The sequence below is a fragment of the Vicia villosa genome, linkage group LG3 (genome assembly GCF_029867415.1).
Source record: "Vicia villosa cultivar HV-30 ecotype Madison, WI linkage group LG3, Vvil1.0, whole genome shotgun sequence".
Taxonomy (NCBI): Eukaryota; Viridiplantae; Streptophyta; class Magnoliopsida; order Fabales; family Fabaceae; genus Vicia; species Vicia villosa.
Window position 1 is genome coordinate 126,130,423 of NC_081182.1, and position 22,845 is coordinate 126,153,267.

General features: G+C 36.3%; 1 protein-coding gene across 1 annotated transcript; it reads right to left on the bottom strand.

The window, feature by feature from the left end:
- Positions 1 to 4,830: 4,830 nt before the first annotated feature.
- LOC131658925 (uncharacterized) lies at positions 4,831 to 17,747 on the bottom strand. The gene is made up of 2 exons (XM_058928172.1): positions 16,502 to 17,747; positions 4,831 to 5,072 (listed from the first exon to the last, which is right to left on the bottom strand). Exons 1-2 carry the CDS (start codon positions 17,745 to 17,747, stop codon positions 4,831 to 4,833), a joined length of 1,488 nt encoding a protein of 495 aa, XP_058784155.1.
- Between the last annotated feature and the right edge of the window lie 5,098 nt (positions 17,748 to 22,845).

Genomic DNA, 22,845 nt, shown 5'->3' on the forward strand with positions numbered 1-22,845 from the left:
ACCAAAGCTCTTCCTTTGAAATTAAGTATTCATACACATCAAAGGAGGTATTTAGAGGTTATCCAAGCATCTGGAACAACTCTGTACATGGAGAATCATCATCTTCACCTCTCACTTGGAGCCATATAAGTTGGGGTCGAGAAAGGAGTTCTGGGCAGTTTCAACCCATGCTAAGCATCTCAACACCTTCCTAAGGGATCACTGAAGCTATCTGGATCACTGTAACAACTCTGTAGCACACTTTGATCAGAGCTCAATCACCATTTTTGAGGTAAGTTTTATGAACTTCAAACTCTATAATTCACGCATGATAAATTAGAAATGAAGTTACCAGTTGGTTTTTGCACCTTTAAGGATCATTAACCCTCAATCAATTGAATCATATCATCATATAGAGTATTTCATGTTAAATTTCAGTTTTAGGGTTCTTAGTGTTCATGCTTGCGAATTTTAAGTTACACTCAGAATAAATGAAATTAAAAAATATTATCATGATCCTCGTCCAAAAACGAGCAAAATCCATCTTTACATCTTTGGATTTGGTTGAGAATTGAGAGAGATAGGATTTCCAGAAATTTGAAAGCTTGAGGTTGAAGATGAAGATGGTGGCGCCATTTTTCAAATTTCCCAGGTCTTAGTTTATTATATTTTGGATGGTTTGCCTTTAACCTACGAATTTATCGTAGTGTCCCAATGGTTACAACGCGCGTCCAAACTCTTTCCATGTCTTAGGTTTGTGGTTCGATCCCCCCCTCAGACCTTTTGATCATTTTATTTTCCAAATCATTTTTATGCTTTGCTTTCACATATAATCACGTGGGCTCCTTTGCTAATCAGTCCACGCGCGTGGCTCAGTTGGCAATTGTTTTCTTGGATAACCAAGAGGGCGTGAGTTCAACCCTTGGTGAGACCAAACCATATTTTTTACTACTATTTTCTTCCATTTTATTTACAACTTCACATAATTATTTCACCTATCAAATTAAATCATTTTTGCTTCATTTTTCACACACTTCTCATTTAATATATCTATTTTGAAGATATACCAAAAAATCATAAAAAATATATTTTTTAGTATATTTTAATTAGGTAAAAAAATCACATATTTTAAGTATGTTTTAATACCTAAAAAAATTATAATTTTCACTTGATTTTCAAAACCTAATCTCTTGTAAATATTTTTGTGATAAAACCCTAATCATTTAAGTCTTAATCAGGATTAGACTTTGTCATTATCCTAATTAAGTTGACTGTTGTCAAGAATTTAAACTGTTTTCATATCTCTGATTAATCGGACGATTGAGATTTTTCAGACAACAATACCTTGTATCATTGCAAATCATTTTCAACTGTTTCTCATAAAACAGTAAATAAATCTTTGGGCCTCTATTAGAGTGTAAGACCCAACACCTTCTTTCTTTTCATAGTTTGTTTTCAAAAACTGTATTTACAAAATCTTCTTTCTGTTTTCAAAACATTCTTCTAGTATTTGAAGGGCATTATTCCCGGTGAAACTCTTCAGATACCTATGTGACCTTTGTCCATCTTCACTTCTTTTGTTTTCAAAAACCTATAACTGTTTATAATAAATATTCAACTGTTATCAATAATATTGCTGGTGAGGCTTTGTACATACATCCTCAAAGGCCTCCACTCCAACCAGGTTAGGCTTTACAAGCTTTCAATTTACAGTTTTTATTTAAAATTACTGTCAAATATAAATTGTCTATATATTTGTTTAAAACTACGTCTGAGTATAAACCTTTGGACAATTAAACTATATATATATTATAGGACTATGGCCTAGGATTGAGAATGTCTTCCCGGTGAAGGCTCTTTCCTAATTAGAGATCTTTAGTTCAAACCCTCAAGATGAATTATTCTCGGTGAAACATCTTGAAAAAGCCTTAGAACCCAAACTAGGACACATCCACCCAAGAAGAATTATTCCCGGTGAAACCTCTTACCCATCTTGCTTAGAGCCAAAATAAGTTCAAAACCACATAGCTTTCTCTTGTGCTATAACAAGGACCCTCGATGACCCTCGATTAGCCTCCTCTCGGGCTTTGTACAAGGACCCACAGGCTTCTTAAAAGCATTCCCAGCTTCCTCTTGAGCTTGAATACAAGGACCCATCAGGTTTCTTATAAACATAGGAACAGGTCTTTAGTCACCTTTTAGCCTACCCTGGTGAGTTTCTTCCATTCTTTAAACCATACTTTAAACAAGCTTAGAATGTCTCAATCTCATATTGAGTACACCTTTTGGAATGAGAGACATGGACAGTCTCTGTCACCCTTATCTTCATAAATCTTCCTTAGCAGAGTCTAGGATCCATAGTTGTATATTCGAAGTCAATGTCAGCCTTAATCTTGGGTTTTAAACAAGAAGTCTCAAATAGATAATCTTTCAGCCATAAAAAACCCTGGAAAGGGTTAGCCTCCATTCATTCCTTCATTTTAATAAAAATCCCTAAAAAGGGTTAGCTTCCAAAAATTAAACTTCCAAAAGATAAATTTCTCCAGCAGAGTAAAAAATAGCTAAAGAGTCCGCACAACCTTGGGCTTTGTACAAGGCAGATAATAGAGTCTCCCCAGTGAGTCCTTTATCAAGTAGCCACAACCTTGGGCTTTGTACAAGGCAGATAAACCATATTTCTTGTGTCAAAGATTCCTAATATCTAGGATCTTTTCCCCATAGAGTCATCCATGTCCAGTTTCTTTAAGAGTCAGCCACAACCTTGGGCTTTGTACAAGGCAAAAAATAATAACTTCCCTAGCTAAAGTCCGCCACAACCTTGGGCTTCATACAAGGCAGAAAATAATATAATCCCTAAGTAGAGTCAATATATATATTCCCTAATTAAGAGTCAGCCTCAATTCTGGGCTTTGTATAGAACACCAAATAAAAATCCATCAAATAAACACTCTCCAACCAGAGTCAGCCTTAATTCTGGGCTTTGTACAGAACACCAAATTTCTTCAGTTAATTCCCAGTAGAGTTATCTCCCTGAGTCAATAAAAATCTCTGACTTCCATTAGGGATATGTAGGCATGAGGTTCACAAGGAATCTCAGCAAGCTAATAAAATACCAAAAATAGTCAGCCTGTTTGTCTTTCTTCTAAATCAATTTAATTCTATCTCCTAATACAAAGGAGAAACTTTCCCAATAATAAGCAACAAACACAAACACATAGACACAGAGAAGGTTCTCGTAGAGTACTACGGATATGTAAGGTGCTTAAACTCTTCCCTATGTATAACCGACCTCCCGGACTCCAGAATTTCTAGTCTAGGTGAATCCCCACACTTAGAAACTCCTAGGGTTTATTTGAGATATTTTTCCCCTCTCCTACTCGTAGGATAATTAAAAAGTTTGTGTGATATCGTAGGAAGAACTGAAACAAAATTCATCCCGCCACATGCGCTTCCTCCTTCCAAATTTCGCGTGAAGGGTCTAGCGTGCCGTCCTCCCAAGTGAAACGGGGAGGTAAAGAAAACGACACCACACTTAAGGAGTCAGGATACCTTTTTTGGTGACAGTATGCTTTCAAACTAACCGTACTTCAGTTAGGACTTTCAAGGGTTGTAACGTGGCTTGGTTCACGGTTTATGAAACAAAGGATAAAGGCTCAAAATTTTATTTATACCCATCCCAATCTTTTTGATGTTCTTCGATCCTATGCTCAGTTAATTCTGTGTTTAAGCCTTTAGAAAAGCTTGAAGTTGTAACATTGATGTTTGATGATGGTTAAAGTATCAGAGGTTTAATTTGGACAGGCAGTCATCCTTTGTTGTAATACTTTCCTTTTGTCGAGGATTTGTAGTGACCTATTTTAAAATGTGTTCTTTTGTTGAGGATTTGTAGTGACCTCTTTTTGACTTTGTTGTCCCTAAATTTTGCCTGATCTGTTTATTTTGAGATTACAGTCAGCGGGATGTTTAATTTCATATAAGTCTCCTTCATAGGTTTTGACTTAATAGCTTTTTTCTTTTGATAGGTGTTGACTGCCTGACTTAATGATTACGGGAAACCATCATTATTTGTGTAAAAGCATACTGGCATGACTGAGTTAACTGAGTAACTACCCTGCCCCAGGTTATGATCAAAGGTTTTAAGTTGTTTAAGAAAGAAAACTCCTACACCTTAGGCTCAAAGGGGTTGAGGAGGGATTAACATCCTTATATCTCCGCTGTTTAGGAATTGAAACAATGCCTGTACATCATCAGCATAGTTTGTTTAAAAGCATACTGTATGAGGTTGCGGTATCGTTTTCGTCATCCTCCCTCAAAAGGCTTACAGCTTAGCAGGAGTTGAATGAACACAAAACATATGCAAAGTAAAGATACAATTTTAAAATGAGTGATAGCGAAATGATTTGTTCAAGACAAACATATGCAATACACTGATGATGATTATTAAAACAGATAATGTCTATCATGGGTCAAATGTTTAAACAAACAGAAAAGAGGCTTGCAAATGAAAGTAGATCTAATGATCCAAAAGTTTGTCCGTCTAGACGTCAGTCATTCTTGTCATGACTAGGCATATGAGCAGTGATCATCCCAGGAGTTTTCAGGAGGGTTGAATTTGATTTCCCCGTCATCGATCAGATCTCGACTCTTATTCGTCAATAACCGACGATTGTTTGCGTAATGTCCCGGACTGTTGGAATGGTACGCACACTGCACATTAAGTTTATAGCCAGGAGTGTAGGTTCTTAGGAGGGTCCCTCAGAGTAATCAATTCGATCTTCAACAGATATTGTAATGCGCGAGCCAATGTCATATTATATTTGGTGAATTGACGCTTAGGTGCATCTGGTTGCGTCATTGTTGTGGAGCTGGTTTAGAGATCAGAACTGCCCTCACAAATTGGTTGCAGTTATGGTTATGTGCAACATCAGTCATATGAGGTTCCTCAAGGGAATTGAAATAAGTGATCTTGTCATCGATTAAGTCTTGAATATTATGCGTCAATGGTCCACAATCTTCGGTATCATGGCCAGGACTGTTCGATTGATAAGCACATCTTGCATTGTATTTGTACCCAGGAGCATGATTGGAAACAACTGAATACAGAGGCAATAGAGTTATCTAGCTTCGATTGAGCAATTGTTGTAGAACTTGAGACAACGGCATGTGCCATGGAATAAACTTTACTGCGTATGCTGATCCTTTTCCTTCTGGGTTAACAAGGTTTTTCAACTCGTCTTGCCCCTTGGCTTAGTTCAGAATCAAAACTTGGAACCGGATATTCTGAGCCTGAAGACTTTTGTCTGATTGCTCGAGATCCATTTGTGCTGAAATAAACAGCGAGAGAGAATGGGGAGCCTATTGCGGAAACCTGTTATGAAATGTTTATGAATGTAGATGCAATGTTTTCAAGGATCTATATGAAGTTTAGTTTGCGATGTTAGAAGATGATTGGTTGCGTCTTTGTCTGAAGAATTCTGATTTTCGTCTTTGAACATCCTTCTTTGAGAATTAAGCTCACCATATCGAGTGGGTCATCGCCTCTGATTTGGGATACCCCTGAATTTGAAAGTATATGGCTAGAGGAAAATAAATCCACTTGCCCCTTGACAGGTACTGTGTCTTTGAATTGGACGGCATACGGCTAAAGGAAAATAAATCCTCTTGCCCCTAGGTAGGAATTCAGTCCTTGATAAGAGTACCTGAAATCATGCGCCATAAATCCTTAAGATCCTTGAAAGGGTTAGTTAACACGTAATGTTATGATGTCACGATGTCATGATGTTATGCGAATGTGTGCATCAGGCAAAACGTAAGATAAACAAGTCACAAACAAGTCACATAAGTCACACAATTTCCTTAGGCTCGGCTTGCATGGAGTTTAGATCATGTGAGATACCCTTTCCCAAAGGTATTTCTAAGGATAAAGATGATATCAGCAACGAGTTCTACCGAGTTACCCAGAATTATCAGCCCTCCTAAAGCACCCTCGAACATGATACATACATACCATGCAATGATACTTTGAGAAAGAACCTATCTGAGCTGTAGTATCGGGTAGCGACTATGCTCTCAACATACATCAAGAGTAGTCCTCCCACTACGTTCCTAAAAGTCAAGATGGGTTAAAGGTAACTAAAGGTCCTTAATCTCCTACTCACCCACAGACATCCGCACGAACCTCTCTCATACAAGAGAAGCATGCAAACACCCATAGAGGCCTAACTTAAGCGTGAACTCTCATATTGACCAATCTTCCACATACATGAAGGAGGTCGCCATGACTATGCCACTTCCGATCTTAGATGTACTTGAATTCGGGTGCAGGATTCGTCCTTCATTTAATTCCCAAAACAACCCTAAAAAATAAAGCAAGCAAAACAAACAATAGAAACCATTTAAGTGAATCCTAAGCTTTTAAGGTAACCCCTCTTTTATTCGAAAAATCCCCAACAGAGTCGCCAGTTCTGTAATACGGTGAACTGGCTTTATTTGAAATTTTGCGGATAGCAAGAGTCGCCACCGACTTTTATTTTATCCAATTGGAAAGGCTAAAAGAACAGGAAAGACCTTTGAAAGATTTTGAGTTCGGGGGGTAAGTTATACAAAGGGAAGGTGTAAGGCACCCCTTGTATCCATGGTTATCCATGGGCTCTTAATTGCTTAGCTCATTTTGTTTTCAAAATATTTGAAGTGTCGTGTGTGAATAGTAAAAACTTAGTTTTAAGGACTTTAGCTTGTAAATAAGCGTAGCCTTGTTTTGGAAGTATTTGAAAACTAGTGGGAAAAAGAATTTGAATTTGAATTTGAAAAAGAGCAAGCAATTACCCTAAATTTTAAAATTTGTTCTTTTAGCTTTTCGGACGAAAGTGTCTATCCATACCATAAGAGGGCAGGAAGTCTTTCAATTGGATGTTGAAGGGTCATTGAGAATTATCGTTCGCCATAAAATTGTCCCTTGCCATAAAGAGGGCAGGTAGTCTAAGGGAAGGATACAATAGTCATTTTATCTTTTTAGGCATCATGCGAGGATACCTTAGCAATAGGGACAAATTATTTTTATAAGACAACATCGAGGGAGTTTCAATAACTTTAAAGGCAACACTGCTTTAGGTATCCTCGGAATCGAGGGATTTGACTATTTTTAGGCAACAAAATTAAGGCAACATGCAACAATAAGGCAACAGTATAAGGCAACAAGAGGAATTACCCTAAAGGTGTGTGGGTGCAACAATCACGTGATTAAGTTCGATTATTTATCTTGTAATTAGTTATCCTAATTCTATTCAAGGCTTGCACTCCCTAAGATTACTAACCACACAGTTTAAAATTGCAGAAATTAAAGGCAGAAAATAAATTCCTACGTTATTACAATAAACACCTGCGGGGATGGGGGGAATTAAAACAGAAAATAAGAAATATAAATAATTAATTTAATTATCTTTATCTTGAGCCTTAATCTTCCCCGAACCTTCGATTGACTCTGAACATCTGAGAATTAAACAGAAAACAATAGGGGTGAGTGTATGAAAGATCCATTGACTGTTTGAAACAAACCCTATTTTGGGCAAAGGCAAAATAATAAAATTAAAATGATATTTAAACAGGAGAAGGGTTAGAAACTTTGATTTTCGATTATATGGCGCATGATTGAAGATTCCTATATAATCCTGAAAATTAGCCACGAAGAGGAGAATATCAGTGCATTAAAGATTCGTTAACTATTGGTACACACCCTATTTTATCCCCAAAAGGCAAATAAAAGAAATAAATGGGATTGAGCAAACCCTAAAAGGTTAATGAAGTCGAAAGTTTAAACCTAATATTAAGCGTATACATAAAAATTATAATTAAAGGATTATAAAGAAAATCGAGTTTTCGATTAAATAATTATAATTACTATAGAAACTAATTTAAAATAAAAATAAAAATTATAATAATTATAATAGAGAAGGATAATAATGAAATAAAAGCATTTATGTAATTTTAAAAATAAAAATAAAAATAAAATTAAAAGAAACTTAGCTGGGATTCAGTGCTCTTGGCTTTTGAGGGTGTATGGTGTGCAGCATATCCTGGGCTCTTGGATCATGGCGCTATGAAGATCTGGTGGTGGATGCGTGAGGGATCATGGTGTGTGCTTACGTGTGGGACGCATGGGATCTTGTGGGAAACCTTTGTAAAAATTAAATTGGAGCCCATGGGACTCGAACTCAGGACTGTCTAGTTACAAGTATTGTCTCCTTGCCATGTGTGCTAATTGTTTGCGTTGATATTAAACTGAACAAACAAAAATATATATTAAAACCAATAATAATTGGGATATTCAAGAAACTAGTCAACTTGGGCCCCACGATATCACATGGCAGCGAATCAGAGTGGAAAGAGGGTGCGTTGGATCGTTGACCCTCCAATGAGATCTCTACGCGTGGAGGAGAGAAGTCCAGAAAAATAACCAACGAATCAAGACATGCGTTCAGGCCACGTGTGCATCCGGTTACTGTTCACCTTCTCTTCCAAGGTTACCTGCGGAATTAGCCATGGAATCACCTACGATATTTGCTGCGAATATTTCCTTCTAATTCCTGTAAAATTGAAACCTCAAAAAAACTATGTTAGCCAAAGATCAACAACACCTAGATCCACTAATTGGCTTGCTGCGAGTTCAATGGAGATGGTCTCATGGCTTGAAAATGCTCGGAAGTATGAGAACGAAGAAACAACTCCGTTTTTCCCTAACCATGGCATCGTGTGATATGGTCATGATAAGCTCTCAACGATGATCCATTCCTGTTCTAAGGGACCTCATGAACTCGTCAATATTGTTAGTTCCAATCAAAACATGCTAAGAATTAAAATTCGATTAACAAAAAATAAATGCAAAAGATGAATTCAAGTATGGGGTCGTCCAACGTGATATACATGTGTATTTAGGTCCAGACTTACTCTACTGCACTCCAGGAGCAAGAATAGATGATTGGTTTTGGCTGAAAGTTTCTACAATTCGTGATCTTGAATGCCCTAGCTTCTTGAAGAATTTTTTTCTCTTGGAACCCTAGCCTATTCTCCTAATTTTCGTCCCCTCTTGCTTGTAATATTGTTTAGAATATATAAGGGATTAGATTAGGGTTTGGATGGACTTGGATACTTGGCATTTGGAGAAATATTATTTTATTGAAAAAATCATATGATTTCTTTCTATTTATGGGCAAATTGATTCAATCTTTTTTTCAACCAATATTGCATGATTTCCCTTATTATATTTGCTCCATATTTGATTAAGAAACCAATCCATCTCATATCTTTTATTTTTTTCATTATTACTATTATTATTAAATTTTGAATTAAATGAATATAATCCAAAATAAAAATAAACAATAATGATAATAGTGAAAATATGGCGTGGTGGGCTTCTATATGCACCATGGGAATGTTTGAAACCAATAAACTTTGGCCCATTAGTAAAAAATTAGAACTTTGCCAATTAGGGTTTATGCATTCTTTGAATTTTGCTCGACTTGTGCGTTTTATATCTCCCTCAATATTGATCCTATGAATGTGTTCTAATACTTTCTAGAAATCTCAAAAAGTCCCCTAAAGGCTTCTTTTGGTTTCATCTCAATTGATTTTACCATGTTCAAGTTATGAGCTTTGAGATGGGAAATTTCTGATGTTCCATGTGGGAGTTATGGCTGGTCAAAGTTCAGTTGACTTTTCTCCTATGAAAACCCTAGTTTAGAAACTTTTGAATTTGTTGATTTCTGATCTTTTCTTGATGAACCATGATCAACCCTTGATCAAATGGTGAATGATACTTCAAAATGAGGATGTTGACAAAAAATCACGAGTTTTGATTGTATTTTGACCACAGTTGACTTTTAGTTCAAACTAGTCGACTGTTGTTTAAACAATCTTGTGAATCAGAGCTTGTAACTTGAGGTGAGGATTCTTTGAATCATACGAGAGGTTATGAGGTCCACTTGATTTGTCAGAATTTGATTTTTTCTTGAAGAAAAGCAAAAACCCTAGTTGTGGGTTGTTTGTTTAGGAGAGTGTGCATCCACTTAGATCTTGAGCTATTGGTACTTGGATGAGCTTGAGTATAAAAATGTGATGGGCAAATTTTGGGGTATGACAGTTTCCAACTTCCATCTCTCATAATGGGCGTATCATCTGCGAATTATAAAATATCCACCCAACAAGAACCCTTGATATCGAATCTTTGGAAGTCCCCTAATTCAATGGATTGTCTCACAAGACCCATAAGACCTTTCTCCACTAAGACAAAAAGGAAAGGAGAAATAGGATCACCTTTTCTCAACCCTCTTGAAACAACAAATTCCTTAGTTGGACTCCCGTTGACAAGAACGGACATATTACTTTTGAACACCAACAACTCCATTCATTTCAACCATCTATTCCCAAAGCCCATCCTTTGAAGCATATAACGAAGAAAACTCTAACTTACCTTATCATACGTGTGGCTGTCGTTTTCTTTACCTCCCCGTTTCACTTGGGAGGACGGCACGCTAGACCCTTCACGCGAAATTTGTAAGGAGAATGCGCCCGGGGCGGGATGAATATTGTTTCATTTCTTCCTACGATATCACACGAACGTTTTAATTATCCTACGAGTAGGAGAGGGGAAAAATATCTCAAATAAACCCTAGGAGTTTGCTAAGTGTGGGGATTCACCTAGACTAGAAAGTCTGGAGTCTGGGGGGTCGGTTATACATAGGGAAGAGTTTAAGCACCCTACATATCTGTAGTACTCTACGGGAACCTTCTATGTGTCTATGTGTTTGTGTTTGTTGCTTATTATTGGGAAAGTTTCTCCTTTGTGTTTGGAGAGAGAATTGAATTGAATTGAAAAGAAGACAGACAAACTAACTATTTTTGGTATTTTATTAGCTCGTTGAGATTCCTTGTGAACCTCATGCCTACATATCCCAAATGGAAGTCAGAGCTTTTTGTAGTTCGCGGAACTAATTAGGGATTTTATTGATTTTTGGTGCCTTGCTTGAAGCTCAAGGTTGAAGCTTGAATTAAATCTTTGTTTACAGTAAAGAGACATGAAATCATCTTTACAGAGAGGTATTTCTACTATTCCACCACAAACATTTTTAAAGTGATAGAAAAGCTAAAATTGTTTCATTAAGAGAGGGAGCCTACTTGGTTGATCAAGTATGACAGCCAACATGCCTCTTGAATGAAAAATTCTCAACCAAATTAGGGAAAGGTTGTACAAGTCTGGGATGTGGCCAGATCATGCCTTTCACGAGTCCTAAATGGGAGAATGTTTGAAATGATTGTTTGTTTGAAATGATTGTTTGTTTGTGGTGAGATAGGAGAAATACCTACCTATGAAGATGAGCTATGTCTATCTATTGTTTGAAAGATTTGATTTTTAGCTGGCTTGTATGAGGCTCAAGCTTGAGGGTTTTGGTTGATTTATTGTTTTATTGACCCTGAGAGATAACTCTACTGGGGATGGATTTAAACTAAAGAGTTTTTGTGTTTTGTACAAAGCCCAGAATTGAGGCTGACTCTAGTTGGAGAGTATTTATTTGATGGATTTTATTTGGTGTTCTGTACAAAGCCCAGAATTGTGGCTGACTCTTAGCTGGGGAGACTCTATTTTATGCCTTGTATGAAGCCATAGGTTGTGGCTGACTCTTAACTGGGGAAGTTATTGTTTCATGCCTTGTATGAAGCCCAAGGTTGAGGCTGACACTGACCAAGGATAGACAAATGTAGATCCTAGACTCTGCTAAGGAAAATTGATGAAGATAAGGGTGATAGAGACTGTTCATGTCTCTCATTCCAAAAGGTGTATTCAATATGAGATTGAGACAAACTAGGCTTGTTTAAAGTCTGGTTTGAAGAATAGAAGAAACTCACCAGGATAGGCTAAAAGGTGACTAAAGACCTATTCCTATGTTTATCAGAAACCTGATGGGTCCTTGTATACAAGCTCAAGAGGAAGCTGGGAATGCTTTTAAGAAGCCTGTTGGTCCTTGTACAAAGTCCAAGAGGAGGCTAATCGAAGGTCATCGAGGGTCCTTGTTATAGCACAAGAGAAAGCTATGTGGTTTTTGAACTTATTTTGTCTCTAAGCAAATGGATAAGAGGTTTCGCCGGTAATAATTCCTCTTGGGTGGATATATCCTATTTTGGGTTCAAAGGCTTTTTCAAGATGTTTCACCAGGAATAATTCATCTTGAGGGTTTGAACTAAAGATCTCTAATTAGGAAAGAGCCTTCACCGGGAAGACATTCTCATTCCTAGGCCATAATCCTATAATATATATAGTTTAACTGTCCTAGGGTATACACTCAAATGTAGTTCTAATATATAAACAATTTGTATTTGACAGTAGTTTAAATAAAGACTGTAAATTGAAAGCTATAAAGCCTAAGCTGGATGGAGTGGAGGCCTCTGAGGATGTATGTACAAAGCCTTACCAGCAATTTTATTGATGACAATTGATTATTTATTATAAACAGTTAAAGGTTTTTGAAAACAGAAGAAGTGAAGATGTACAAAGGTCACATAGGTATCTGAAGAGATTCACCGGGAATAATGCCCTTCAAATACCAGAAGAATGTTTTGAAAACAGAAAGAAGATTTTGTAAAATACAGTTTTTGAAAACATACTATAAAAAGAAAAAGGTTCTGGGACTTACACTCTATTAGAGGCCCAATACTTTATAGTACAAGTTGACTGTTATGAAAATAGTTATTTGAAAATAATTAATTGAATATAAGAAAGAAAAAAGGGATGGGACTTACACTCTATTAGAGGCCCAGAGATTTATTTACTGTTTATAAGAAACATATGAAAATGATTTTCAATTGAAATGATTACTATTGTGAAAACAGTTGATTATCTGTAAAATAAAAAGGGGGTTGGGACTTACACTCTATTAGAGGCCCAAAGAAATGATTTACTGTTTATGAGAAACAGTTGAAAATGATTTGAAATGATACAAGGTTTTGTTGTCGGAAAACCTAGATCGTCCGTTTGATCGGAGATTGGAAACAATTTTGAAAATTGACAAAGGTCAACTTAATTAGGGTAAAGCCAAATTCTATGCCTAATTAAGACCTAATTGTTTAGGGTTATATCACAAAAATATTTACAAGAGATTAGGTTTTGAAAATCAAGTGAAATTTATATTTTTTAAGGTATTAAAATATACTTAAAATATGTGATTTTAAACCTAATTAAAACATACTAAAATAATATATTTTTTATGATTTTTTTGGTATATCCTCAAAATAGATATATTAAAGGAGAAGTGTGTGAAAAATGAAGAGAAAATAATTTAATATGATAAGTGAAATAATTGTGTGAAGTTTGTGTAGAAAACAAAGAAAATAGTGGTAAAAAAATTTGGGTTTTTCTCCTCCAAGGTTTGAACCCACGCTCTCTAAGTCACTAGTTCAAAATAACACCACTGGGCCAACGCGCGCTTGGTGATTATAACACACACCCATTTGGTTATGTTTTTAAACAAGTGGTAAATCATTGAAAAATAAAAAGAATCAAAAAGTCTGGGGCGAGGGGGATTCGAACCCCAGACTTGTGGGCAAGAGAGTACTAAGAGCGCATGTGAGGCCACTAGGGCAAACAATGAATTCGTTTAGTAAACGGATTCAACTAAATATATTTTAAACTAAAAACCTGATATTCAAAAGAATGGCGCCATCACCGTCTTCGTCTTCAACCTCTAGCTCAAACATTTTGAATTTTTGAACTCCCTCAATTCTCATTCATTTGCAAAGATGTAAACATCAAACTTGTTCTAAATTATTTCACAGTTTCAAATATTTAACTAACATAAATTTATATTAACTATATCTACTGAATTAAGCAAAATACGTGAAGAACCCTAAAATTCAAAAATAAAATTAAATGATGATGATGATGAATAAATGCATGAGAGTAGAGGGCTTTTGATCCTCTAGTGATGCTGAACAAACTGGTATCGAGATATATGAGAAAGAGCACTTGAATAAGTGGGTTAGAGTTTGAAAATATACCTCTGAAAATGGAGGTCGTGAGGATGATGAGGAACACCTGGGCTTGTGTGAGTGATCCTTAAATCTTCCTTGGGATTCAGTGATGCTAACTGAATATTTATTGCACCTTGAATGTGTCAGTATTGTTCTACCAGACCCCTTCAAATTGAGCTTCAAGTGAACATGGAGGTTGGTGAATCTGTAGTTACAGATGTGCTGCAAGCATGTGAATAGCTTCACTACACCTCTAGGAACAGGTTGATGTGCTTAGATTTTCTTGACACCTTCTGAATTCTTCTGTAGACCTCCAATTTCTTAAGCTCCAAAGTGAGAGTGACTATGGTGTTACTCCACTTACAGAAGTGATCCAGGTGCTTGGATCACCTCTAATGAACCCCTTTGAGATGTTAGAATGCTTACTTCCCAAAGAAGAGCTCTAGTTTGAAGAAATTGATTCTTCTTGCCAAAGAACTTTGAAAAACCATAAACATGAGGAAGAGAAAGAGAAAGCAAGAATTGGAGTTGCTTTGGTGCGAATTGTATGGAGGATAGCACTTATATTTATAGGCAAAGAGTTTTGTACAAATTGAGGGAGTGAGCTTGCTTAATGAGAGAGTTTTGGTTTCTTGGCCATGAAGAAATTCAAAGAATCTCCAAAATGCAATGATGACCAAACCGAGCTAGCTCCCTATCCATTGATTCTATCTGATCTTGGGGAACATTTCTGATATGTAGAGGCTTTCTATTGGCTTAGGAGAAGATTCCAATTGATGAATCATTACTTACCATAAATTCTCAAAAGTAATGATTACATAATCACATGTTCTTGCTTTTGGGAATCTTCTCCAATTCTTATGCCATGGTGAGAATGAATGCTTGGTATGCTTTCAGATGTGTTATGGGTCGTGTAGCATCCATTAGTGAAGCCATATGCACAAAATTGTAAAGTTCCAAATTGTACATGACCTATAATTTTACTTCATGAGGCCAACTTTGAACAAGCATAGCTCCTAGCTCAAATTGAATTTGGAGAAGGTCGAGCACAATTTGGAAAGCCCTAAACAGCTACTTCAATTCATTAGTTTGGGGTTTCTTCAGAATCATTTGGGAAATTTGTGAAAAATAGGCCTAAAGTTGGAAGAAAACTAGGTTAAAAACACTTAGAATTTTTCTCTGTTTTTATGACGTAAAACTTCAAAATTCACAAATCTCTTAAATGATTGATTCCTTGAAAAAAGTTGTCTTGTAAGATGTTGTTTTATTTTTCAAGATCTACAACTTACGTTTCGGGAGATTTTTGAGTGTGTAAGCAAAATTTTGAGTTCCCAAAATACCCTAAAAAACCCTAATTTCTGACTTTTTTCTCCATGGTGAATTTTCTTGAATTTATTTTGCAAAATGACTTTAATAATCATATATTGATGATATTGATCTTAAAAAGTCATGTTTTGGCCAAAAATCCTAAAAGTCAAAGGTTATCTTGTATAGTTGACTTTTTCCAAATGAAGTGAAATCTTGGACTTTTGTGATGAATCAAAATTTCCTCCTCAAATGAATGATGTGAACGAATTATATTGAGGTAATAGAAGATCTTGAGTCATGCTTTGCGTTTTGGATCCATGTCCTAATTAAAAGTCAACTATCTTGGTGAATTAGGTCAAAAACCCTTATTGTCGACTAGATGAAATTGATGACTGTAGACCTTGAATTGAAGTGTATTGCCTTATGGATATTGTTATATGAACTAATTGAAGATGATCAAAGCCTTTGAGTGATGCCCTGGGGCTTTCTAGGGTTTCCCAAATGTGATCCTTGATTTTAGTCCTTGATGGGCTCAAAACCCTAGACTGGTGAACTAAGCAAACCCGAGTCCAGGTGATGGGTGTCTAATCAATCATAGGTGAATAAAAAATGAAGTTTTTGAATCCTATGATTGTATTGGAGACTAATCCTTCTATTGATTGATCCTTTGCCTGAGCTCTTTTGTTCCTGAGCACCCTCGACTAAGTATCAACGTAATAAATGACTGCTATGAGCATTTGTTTTAACTTGATGAAAAGTTTGGAGGTGTGACATCTCCGGGGGGTCAAAATTAGGGTATGACAATACGCCTTCTCAAAATCAACTTTCAAAAGGATACACTTCTTACCCTCCATTCTAGCAAAATCCACCACCTCATTTGCCACCAACACACCATCTAACAAGTGCTTACCGGGGACAAAAGCACTTTGACACGAATAAATGATGGAGTTTAACACTTTTTTTAATCTCCCCGTCAAAAAATTAGCCACCACTTTATACATACAACCCACTAAGCAAATTGGCCTATAATCATCCAAGCTAACCGGATTATGATTCTTCGGAATCAAGGTCAAAAAAGAAGAAGTAATCACCTTTGAAATAAGGCTACTAACAAAGAAGTAATTAAAATAATTGATGAAATCTTCTTTAAGAAAAAACCAACATTTCTTAATAAAAAGAAAAGAGTATCCATCCAGACCTGGACTTTTATCCCCTCTACAATTCCAAACCGCCTCTATAATCTCATTTTCTAAAAAAGGTTTCTCAATCTCCATCGCCTCCTCCCCACTTATGGAATTAAAATAAATTCCAGCTAACAAGGGTCTAACCTCTTCCGATTCAATGAAGTTATTACCAAAATGAGAATAAACAGCCTCTTTGACATCCACTAGCGATTCCACCAAACCTCCCAGGGTAAGTACAGGACCTAAATGATTATGTCTTCTTCTTTTTTTCATCACCTTGTGAAAAAAACCACTATTAGAATCTCCCTCCTTCAACCATCCCAATCTAGATTTTTGCAATAACATACTTTCCTTTATCCTCAAATTCCTCCAAAACTTACTACAAGCTTCTTTCCTCAATACAAGATTATCGGCAATAAAAGAATTAGATTCGGAGACTAACCTTTCATCGGCAATATTCAATTCAAGAACACCTTCCTCCATTTCCAAATCAATTTTCCCAAACACCCCCTTGTTCCAACTTCTAAGTTTATCTTTAAGAAACCTAAGCTTTTCTTTTAGAAGAAAATTACCTCTTCCTTCCATCTTCATACTTTTCCACTCTTTCTCTACAAAAGGAATGAAAGAGTCAAAAGAAAACCATTCATTATTGAATCTAAACAACTTAGGTCCCCAATTCAAATGGTCCGTCATTATCCAAATTGGACAATGATCCGAAATGTCTCTATCCCCGATAAATTGACCGATCACTTCCCATCTATTCACAATATTACTAGATAAGAGAAATAAATCTATTCTACTCATAGCCTTACCATCCCCACCAAACCAAGAGAACTTTTTTCCTTTGCACGGATTGTCCACCAATAACGTTTTATCAATAAACTCCGAAAAAAGCTCCTCTTCTTTATGGTTCATCGACAAATCCCTTCCTTTCCTTTCACTACTATTTTTAATAGAATTAAAACCCCCTCCCTTGATCCATTCTCCATCTTTGAAAGACTCCTTCAAAGCTAACAAGTCGTTCCACAAACATTTCTTCTTGCTCAACACATAAGACAAATAAATATTAACAATGTAGGAGAGATTATCCTTCCAACAAACTTTTATTCCCAAAAAAACTTCCCCTTTAAAACTACTCAAGACCTCCACATTAATCGGATTCCATAAAGTTAATAAACCTCCTGATCTTCCCGAAGAATTGGTGAAGGAATAACCAACTTCCGAAGAAAGCCAAAAACTTCTAGCCTTCACTTCATCCATACTAGTAAATTTAGTTTCTTGTAACAAAAACACGTCGACGTTTCCTTTTTTGATCAATGAATGAATTCTCCTACATTTGAGATTGTTCACTCCCTCTCTTATATTCAATGACCTGATTATCATTTAACAACTTTTTTATTCTCCTTTAACCCTTCCCCGATTTTACCTTCCCCTTGTTCCAAACATTCAATCCTACTAACAAGTTTGTCCCGACCCTCCGCATCCACTGTAATACCCTAATTTTGACCCCCCCTGAGATATCACACCATACAAACATTTCATTAAAACTCAAGATAGGTACTCAGAACAGTCACTTGTTTATTTGGTACTCAATCGAGGGTGCTCAAGGACAAAGGAGCTTAGGAAAAGGATCAATCAGTAAGAGAAGGACCTATAATACAATCACAATACTCAAATGATTCATTTATTCACCCATGTTGATTATACACCAGTCATTAGGACTCAGGTTTGCTCAGGTCACCAGACTAGGGTTTTGAGCCCATCAAGGACTAAAATCAAGGACCACATTTGGGAAACCCTAAAAAGCTCTAGGACATCACTCAAATAGTTCAATCACCTTCAAATGATCCAAACGACAATATCCAGTGGAAATTGTACTTCAATTCAAGATCTACAGTCATCAATTTCTTCTAACTTACAAATTAGGGTTTTTGACCTAATTCACCTGGACAGTTGATTTTTAATTAGGACATGGATCCACAACTCAAAAAATGGTTCAAGAACTTCTATTAACTCAATATAATCCATTCATTTCTTCCATTTGAGGAGGAGGATTTAATTCATCATAATAGTCCAAGATTTCACTTCATTTAAAAAAAAGTCAACTGTACAAGATCACCTTTGACTTTTAAGGTTTTGGGCCAAAATTTGAGTTTTAAGGATCAATTTCATCAATATATGATTATTGAAGCCATTTGCCCAAGAAAAATCAAGAAAATCCATCAAGGATCTAAAAGTCAACAAAAAGTCAAACTAGTGCATTTTGACCTAGTTCATGGATCTCAAAATTTCACCTACACAACTTAAAAAACTTCCAGCATGAAAGTTGTAGATCTCACAAAATAAAATAACTTCTCACATTGGAACTTTTTTCAAGAGATCAATCATTTAAGAGATATGAGCTTTGGAAGTTATAGGTTATAAACACAGAAAAATTCTAAGTGTTTTTTAACCTAGTTTTCTTCCAACTTTAGGCCCATTTTACAAAATTTTCCCAAATGATTTTGAAAAAACTCCAAACTAATGAATTGAAGTACATGTTAAAGGATTTCCAAATTATGCTCAACCTTCTCCAAATTCATTTTGAGCTAGGAGTTATGATTGTTTAAAGTTAGGCTCACAAAGTGAAATTATAGGCCATGTTCAATTTTGGAACTTTGCAAATTTGTGCAAATGACTCTACCAATTGACACTACATGAACCATAACACATCAGTAGAGATACCATGCATTCATTTTCACCATGGCATAAGGATTAAAGAATATTCCCAAAACAAGAACATGTCATATTGTAATGATTACATTTGAGAAATTTATGGCCAAGTGGTGAATCCTCAAAGGCATCTCTTCCCAACCAATTAGAACTCTCCTCTGCATCAGAAATGTTCCCCAAGATCACAAGAGATCAATGGATAGTGTGGTGGTCATTTTATTTACCTCCTCGTTTCACTTGGGAGGACGGCACGCTAGACCCTTCACGCAAAATTTGGAAGGAGAATGCGCCCGGGGCGGGATGAATTTTGTTTCAGTTCTTCCTATGATATCACACGAACTTTTTAATTATCCTAACAAGTAGGAGAGGGGAAAAAGATCTCAAATAAACCCTAGGAATTTGCTAAGTGTCGGGATTCACCTAGACTAGAAATTCTGGAGTCCGGGGGGTCGGTTATACATAGGGAAGAGTTTAAGCACCCTACATATCCGTAGTACTCTACGGGAACCTTCTTTGTGTCATTGTGATTGTGTTTGTTGCTTTTTATTGGGAAAGTTTCTCCTTTGTGTTAGGAGAAGGAATTGAAATTGATTTGAAAAGACAGACAAACGGACAGACTATTTTTGGTATTTTATTAGCTTGCTGAGATTCCTTGTGATCCTCATGCCTACATATCCCTAATGGAAGTCAGAGCTTAATGTAGTTCGGGGAACTAATTAGGGATTTTTAAATGATATTTTTGGGTGCCTTGCTTGAAGCTCAAGGTTAAAGCTTTGAATTAAATCTCTGTTTACAATAAAGAGACATGAAATCATCTTTACAGAGAGGTATTTCTACTATTCCACCACAAACATTTTAAAAGTGACAGAAAAGCTAAAAAAAGTTTCATTAAGAGGGGAGTCTACTTGGTTGATCAAGTATGACAGCCATCGTTCCTCTTGAATGAAAAGATTCTCAACCAAATTAGGGAAAGGGTCGTACAAGTCTGGGTGTGTTGCTAGAGCATGCCTTTCACAAGTCCTAAATGGGAGAATATTTGAAATGATGATTTGTTTGAAATGATTGTAATGATTGTTTGTTTGTGATGAGATAGGAGGAATACCTACCTATGAAGATGAGCTATGTCTATCTATTGTTTGAAAGATTTGATTTTTTAGCTGGCTGGCATGAAGCTCAAGCTTGAGGCTTTTGATTGATTTATTGACTTTGGGAGAAAAACTTTATTGGGGATGGATTTAAACTAAAGAGTTTTGGTGTTCTGTACAAAGCCTAGAATTGAGGCGGACTCTAGTTGGAGAGTATTTATTTGATGGATTTTTATTTGGTGTTCTGTACAAAGCCCAAAATTGTGGTTGACTCTACTTAGGGAGACTCTATTTTGTGCCTTGTATGGAGCCCAAGGTTGTGGCTGACTGTTGAGGAAAATTGAATTTTGAAGACTATGGATGACTCTATTTGTGCCTTGTATGAAGCCCAAGGTTGTGGCTGACTCTTAACTGGGGAAGTCATTAATTTGTGCCTTGTATGAAGCCCAAGGTTGTGACTACTCTGGATAGGAAAAACATTATTTTATGCCTTGTACAAAGCCCAAGGTTGTGGCTGACTCTTTAAGAAACTGAGTATGGAAGTCTCTATGGGGAAAAGATCCTTGAGATTAGGAATCTTTGACACAGGATATGTGGTTTATCTGCCTTGTACAAAGCCCAAGGTTGTGGCTACTTAATGATGAAGGACTCATTGGAGGGAATTTTACTCTACTGGAGGATTTATCTATTAAAAGACTGAATTTTACCCTAATTTTTGACCCCCCTGAGATGACATATCTTCAGGATTTTCATCAGGTCAAAACAAGTACCCAGAGCAATCATTTCTTCATCTAGCATTTAATCAAGGATGTTCAAAGACAAGAAAACTCAGGCAAAGGATCAATCAATAGAAGGATTAGTCTCTAACACAATCATAGGACTCAAAAGCTCCATTTTTATTCACCTATGATTGATTAGACACCCAGTCATCTGAGTACAGGTTTACTCAGGTTACCAGACTAGGGTTTTTTAGCCTATCAAGGACTAAAATCAGGGATTACCTTTGGGAAACCCTAAAAAGCCCCAGGGGATCATTCAAAGACATCAATCATCTTCAAATAGCTCATATGACAAGATCCACTGGACATCACACCTCAATTCAAAGGCTACAGTCATCATTTTCATCTGGTCGACAATTAGGGTTTTTGACCTAATTCACCAGGATAGTTGACTTTTAATCAGGGCATGGATCCAAAACTCAAGACATGATTCAAGAACCTCTACTAACTCAATATAATCCATTTACATCACTCATTTGAGGAGAAGATCTTAATTCCACACAAAAGTCCAAAATCTCACTTTATTTGGAAAAAGTCAACTGTATGGGATCACCTTTGACTTTTGAGATTTTTGGTCAAACAATGACTTTCAAAGATCAATATCTTCAATATATGGATATTAAAGTCATTTGACCAAAGAAATTCAAAGAGAATCATCAAGGAGCAAAAAGTCGGGAATTAGGTTTTTTGAGGGCATTGTGGGAACTCAAAATTTCACCTACACAACTCAAAAAACTTCCAACATGAAAGTTGTAGATCTTGCAAAATAAAACAACATCTTACATAGGAACTTTTTTCAAAAGAGCAACCATTTAAGAGTTTTGGAATTTTGAAGCTTTAGGTTATAAAAACTTGGAAATTTTTCTAAGTGTTTTTAACCTAGTTTTCATCCAACTTTGGGCTCATTTTTCACAATTTTCCCAAATGATTCTGAAGCAACTATAAACTAATGATTTGAAGTAGATGTTTAGGGCTTTCCAAATTATGTTCAACCTTCTTCAAATTCATTTTGAGCTAAGAGTTATGCTTGTTCAAAGTTGGCCTCATGAAGTGAAATTATAGGTCATGTACAATTTGAAACTTTGCAATTTTGTGCATTTTGCTTCACTAAGTGATGCTACACGACCTCTAATGCATCTGAAAACATGCCATACATCCAAATTCATCATTGCATAAGGATTAGAGAAGATTCCCAAAAACAAAGGCATGTGATTATGTAATGATTACATTCTTGAATTTATGGCAAATGATGAATCATCAAGGAATCTTCTCACTAACCAATAAGAGCCCTCCTCTGAATCAGAAATGTCCCCTAAGATCATGCAAGATCAATGGTTGGGGAAGCTAGCCCGAAAATGCATCATTGCACTTGGGATATTTTCAAACTTTCTTCATGGCTAAGAAACCAAACTCACTTCACTAAGCAAGCTCACTCTCCCAATCAGTACTGAATCATTTGCCTATAAATAGAGGGCTCTTTCTCATTCAGAAAACACACCAAAGCAACCATATTCCTTGCTTTCTCTTTCTCTTCTCATGCTTATGGTTTTTCAAAGTTCTTAGGCAAGAAGAATCGTTTTCTTCAAACCAGAGCTTATCTTTGGAAAGTAAGCATTCTAACATCTCAAAGGGGTTCATTTGAGGTGATCCAAGCACCTGGATCACTTCTGTAAGTGGAGGAACGCCATTGTTACTCTCACTTTGGAGCTGTTGCAGTTGGAGGTCCATAGAGCAATTCATAAGGTTTCCAACAAAGCCAAGCATCCAGACGTGTTCCTCAGG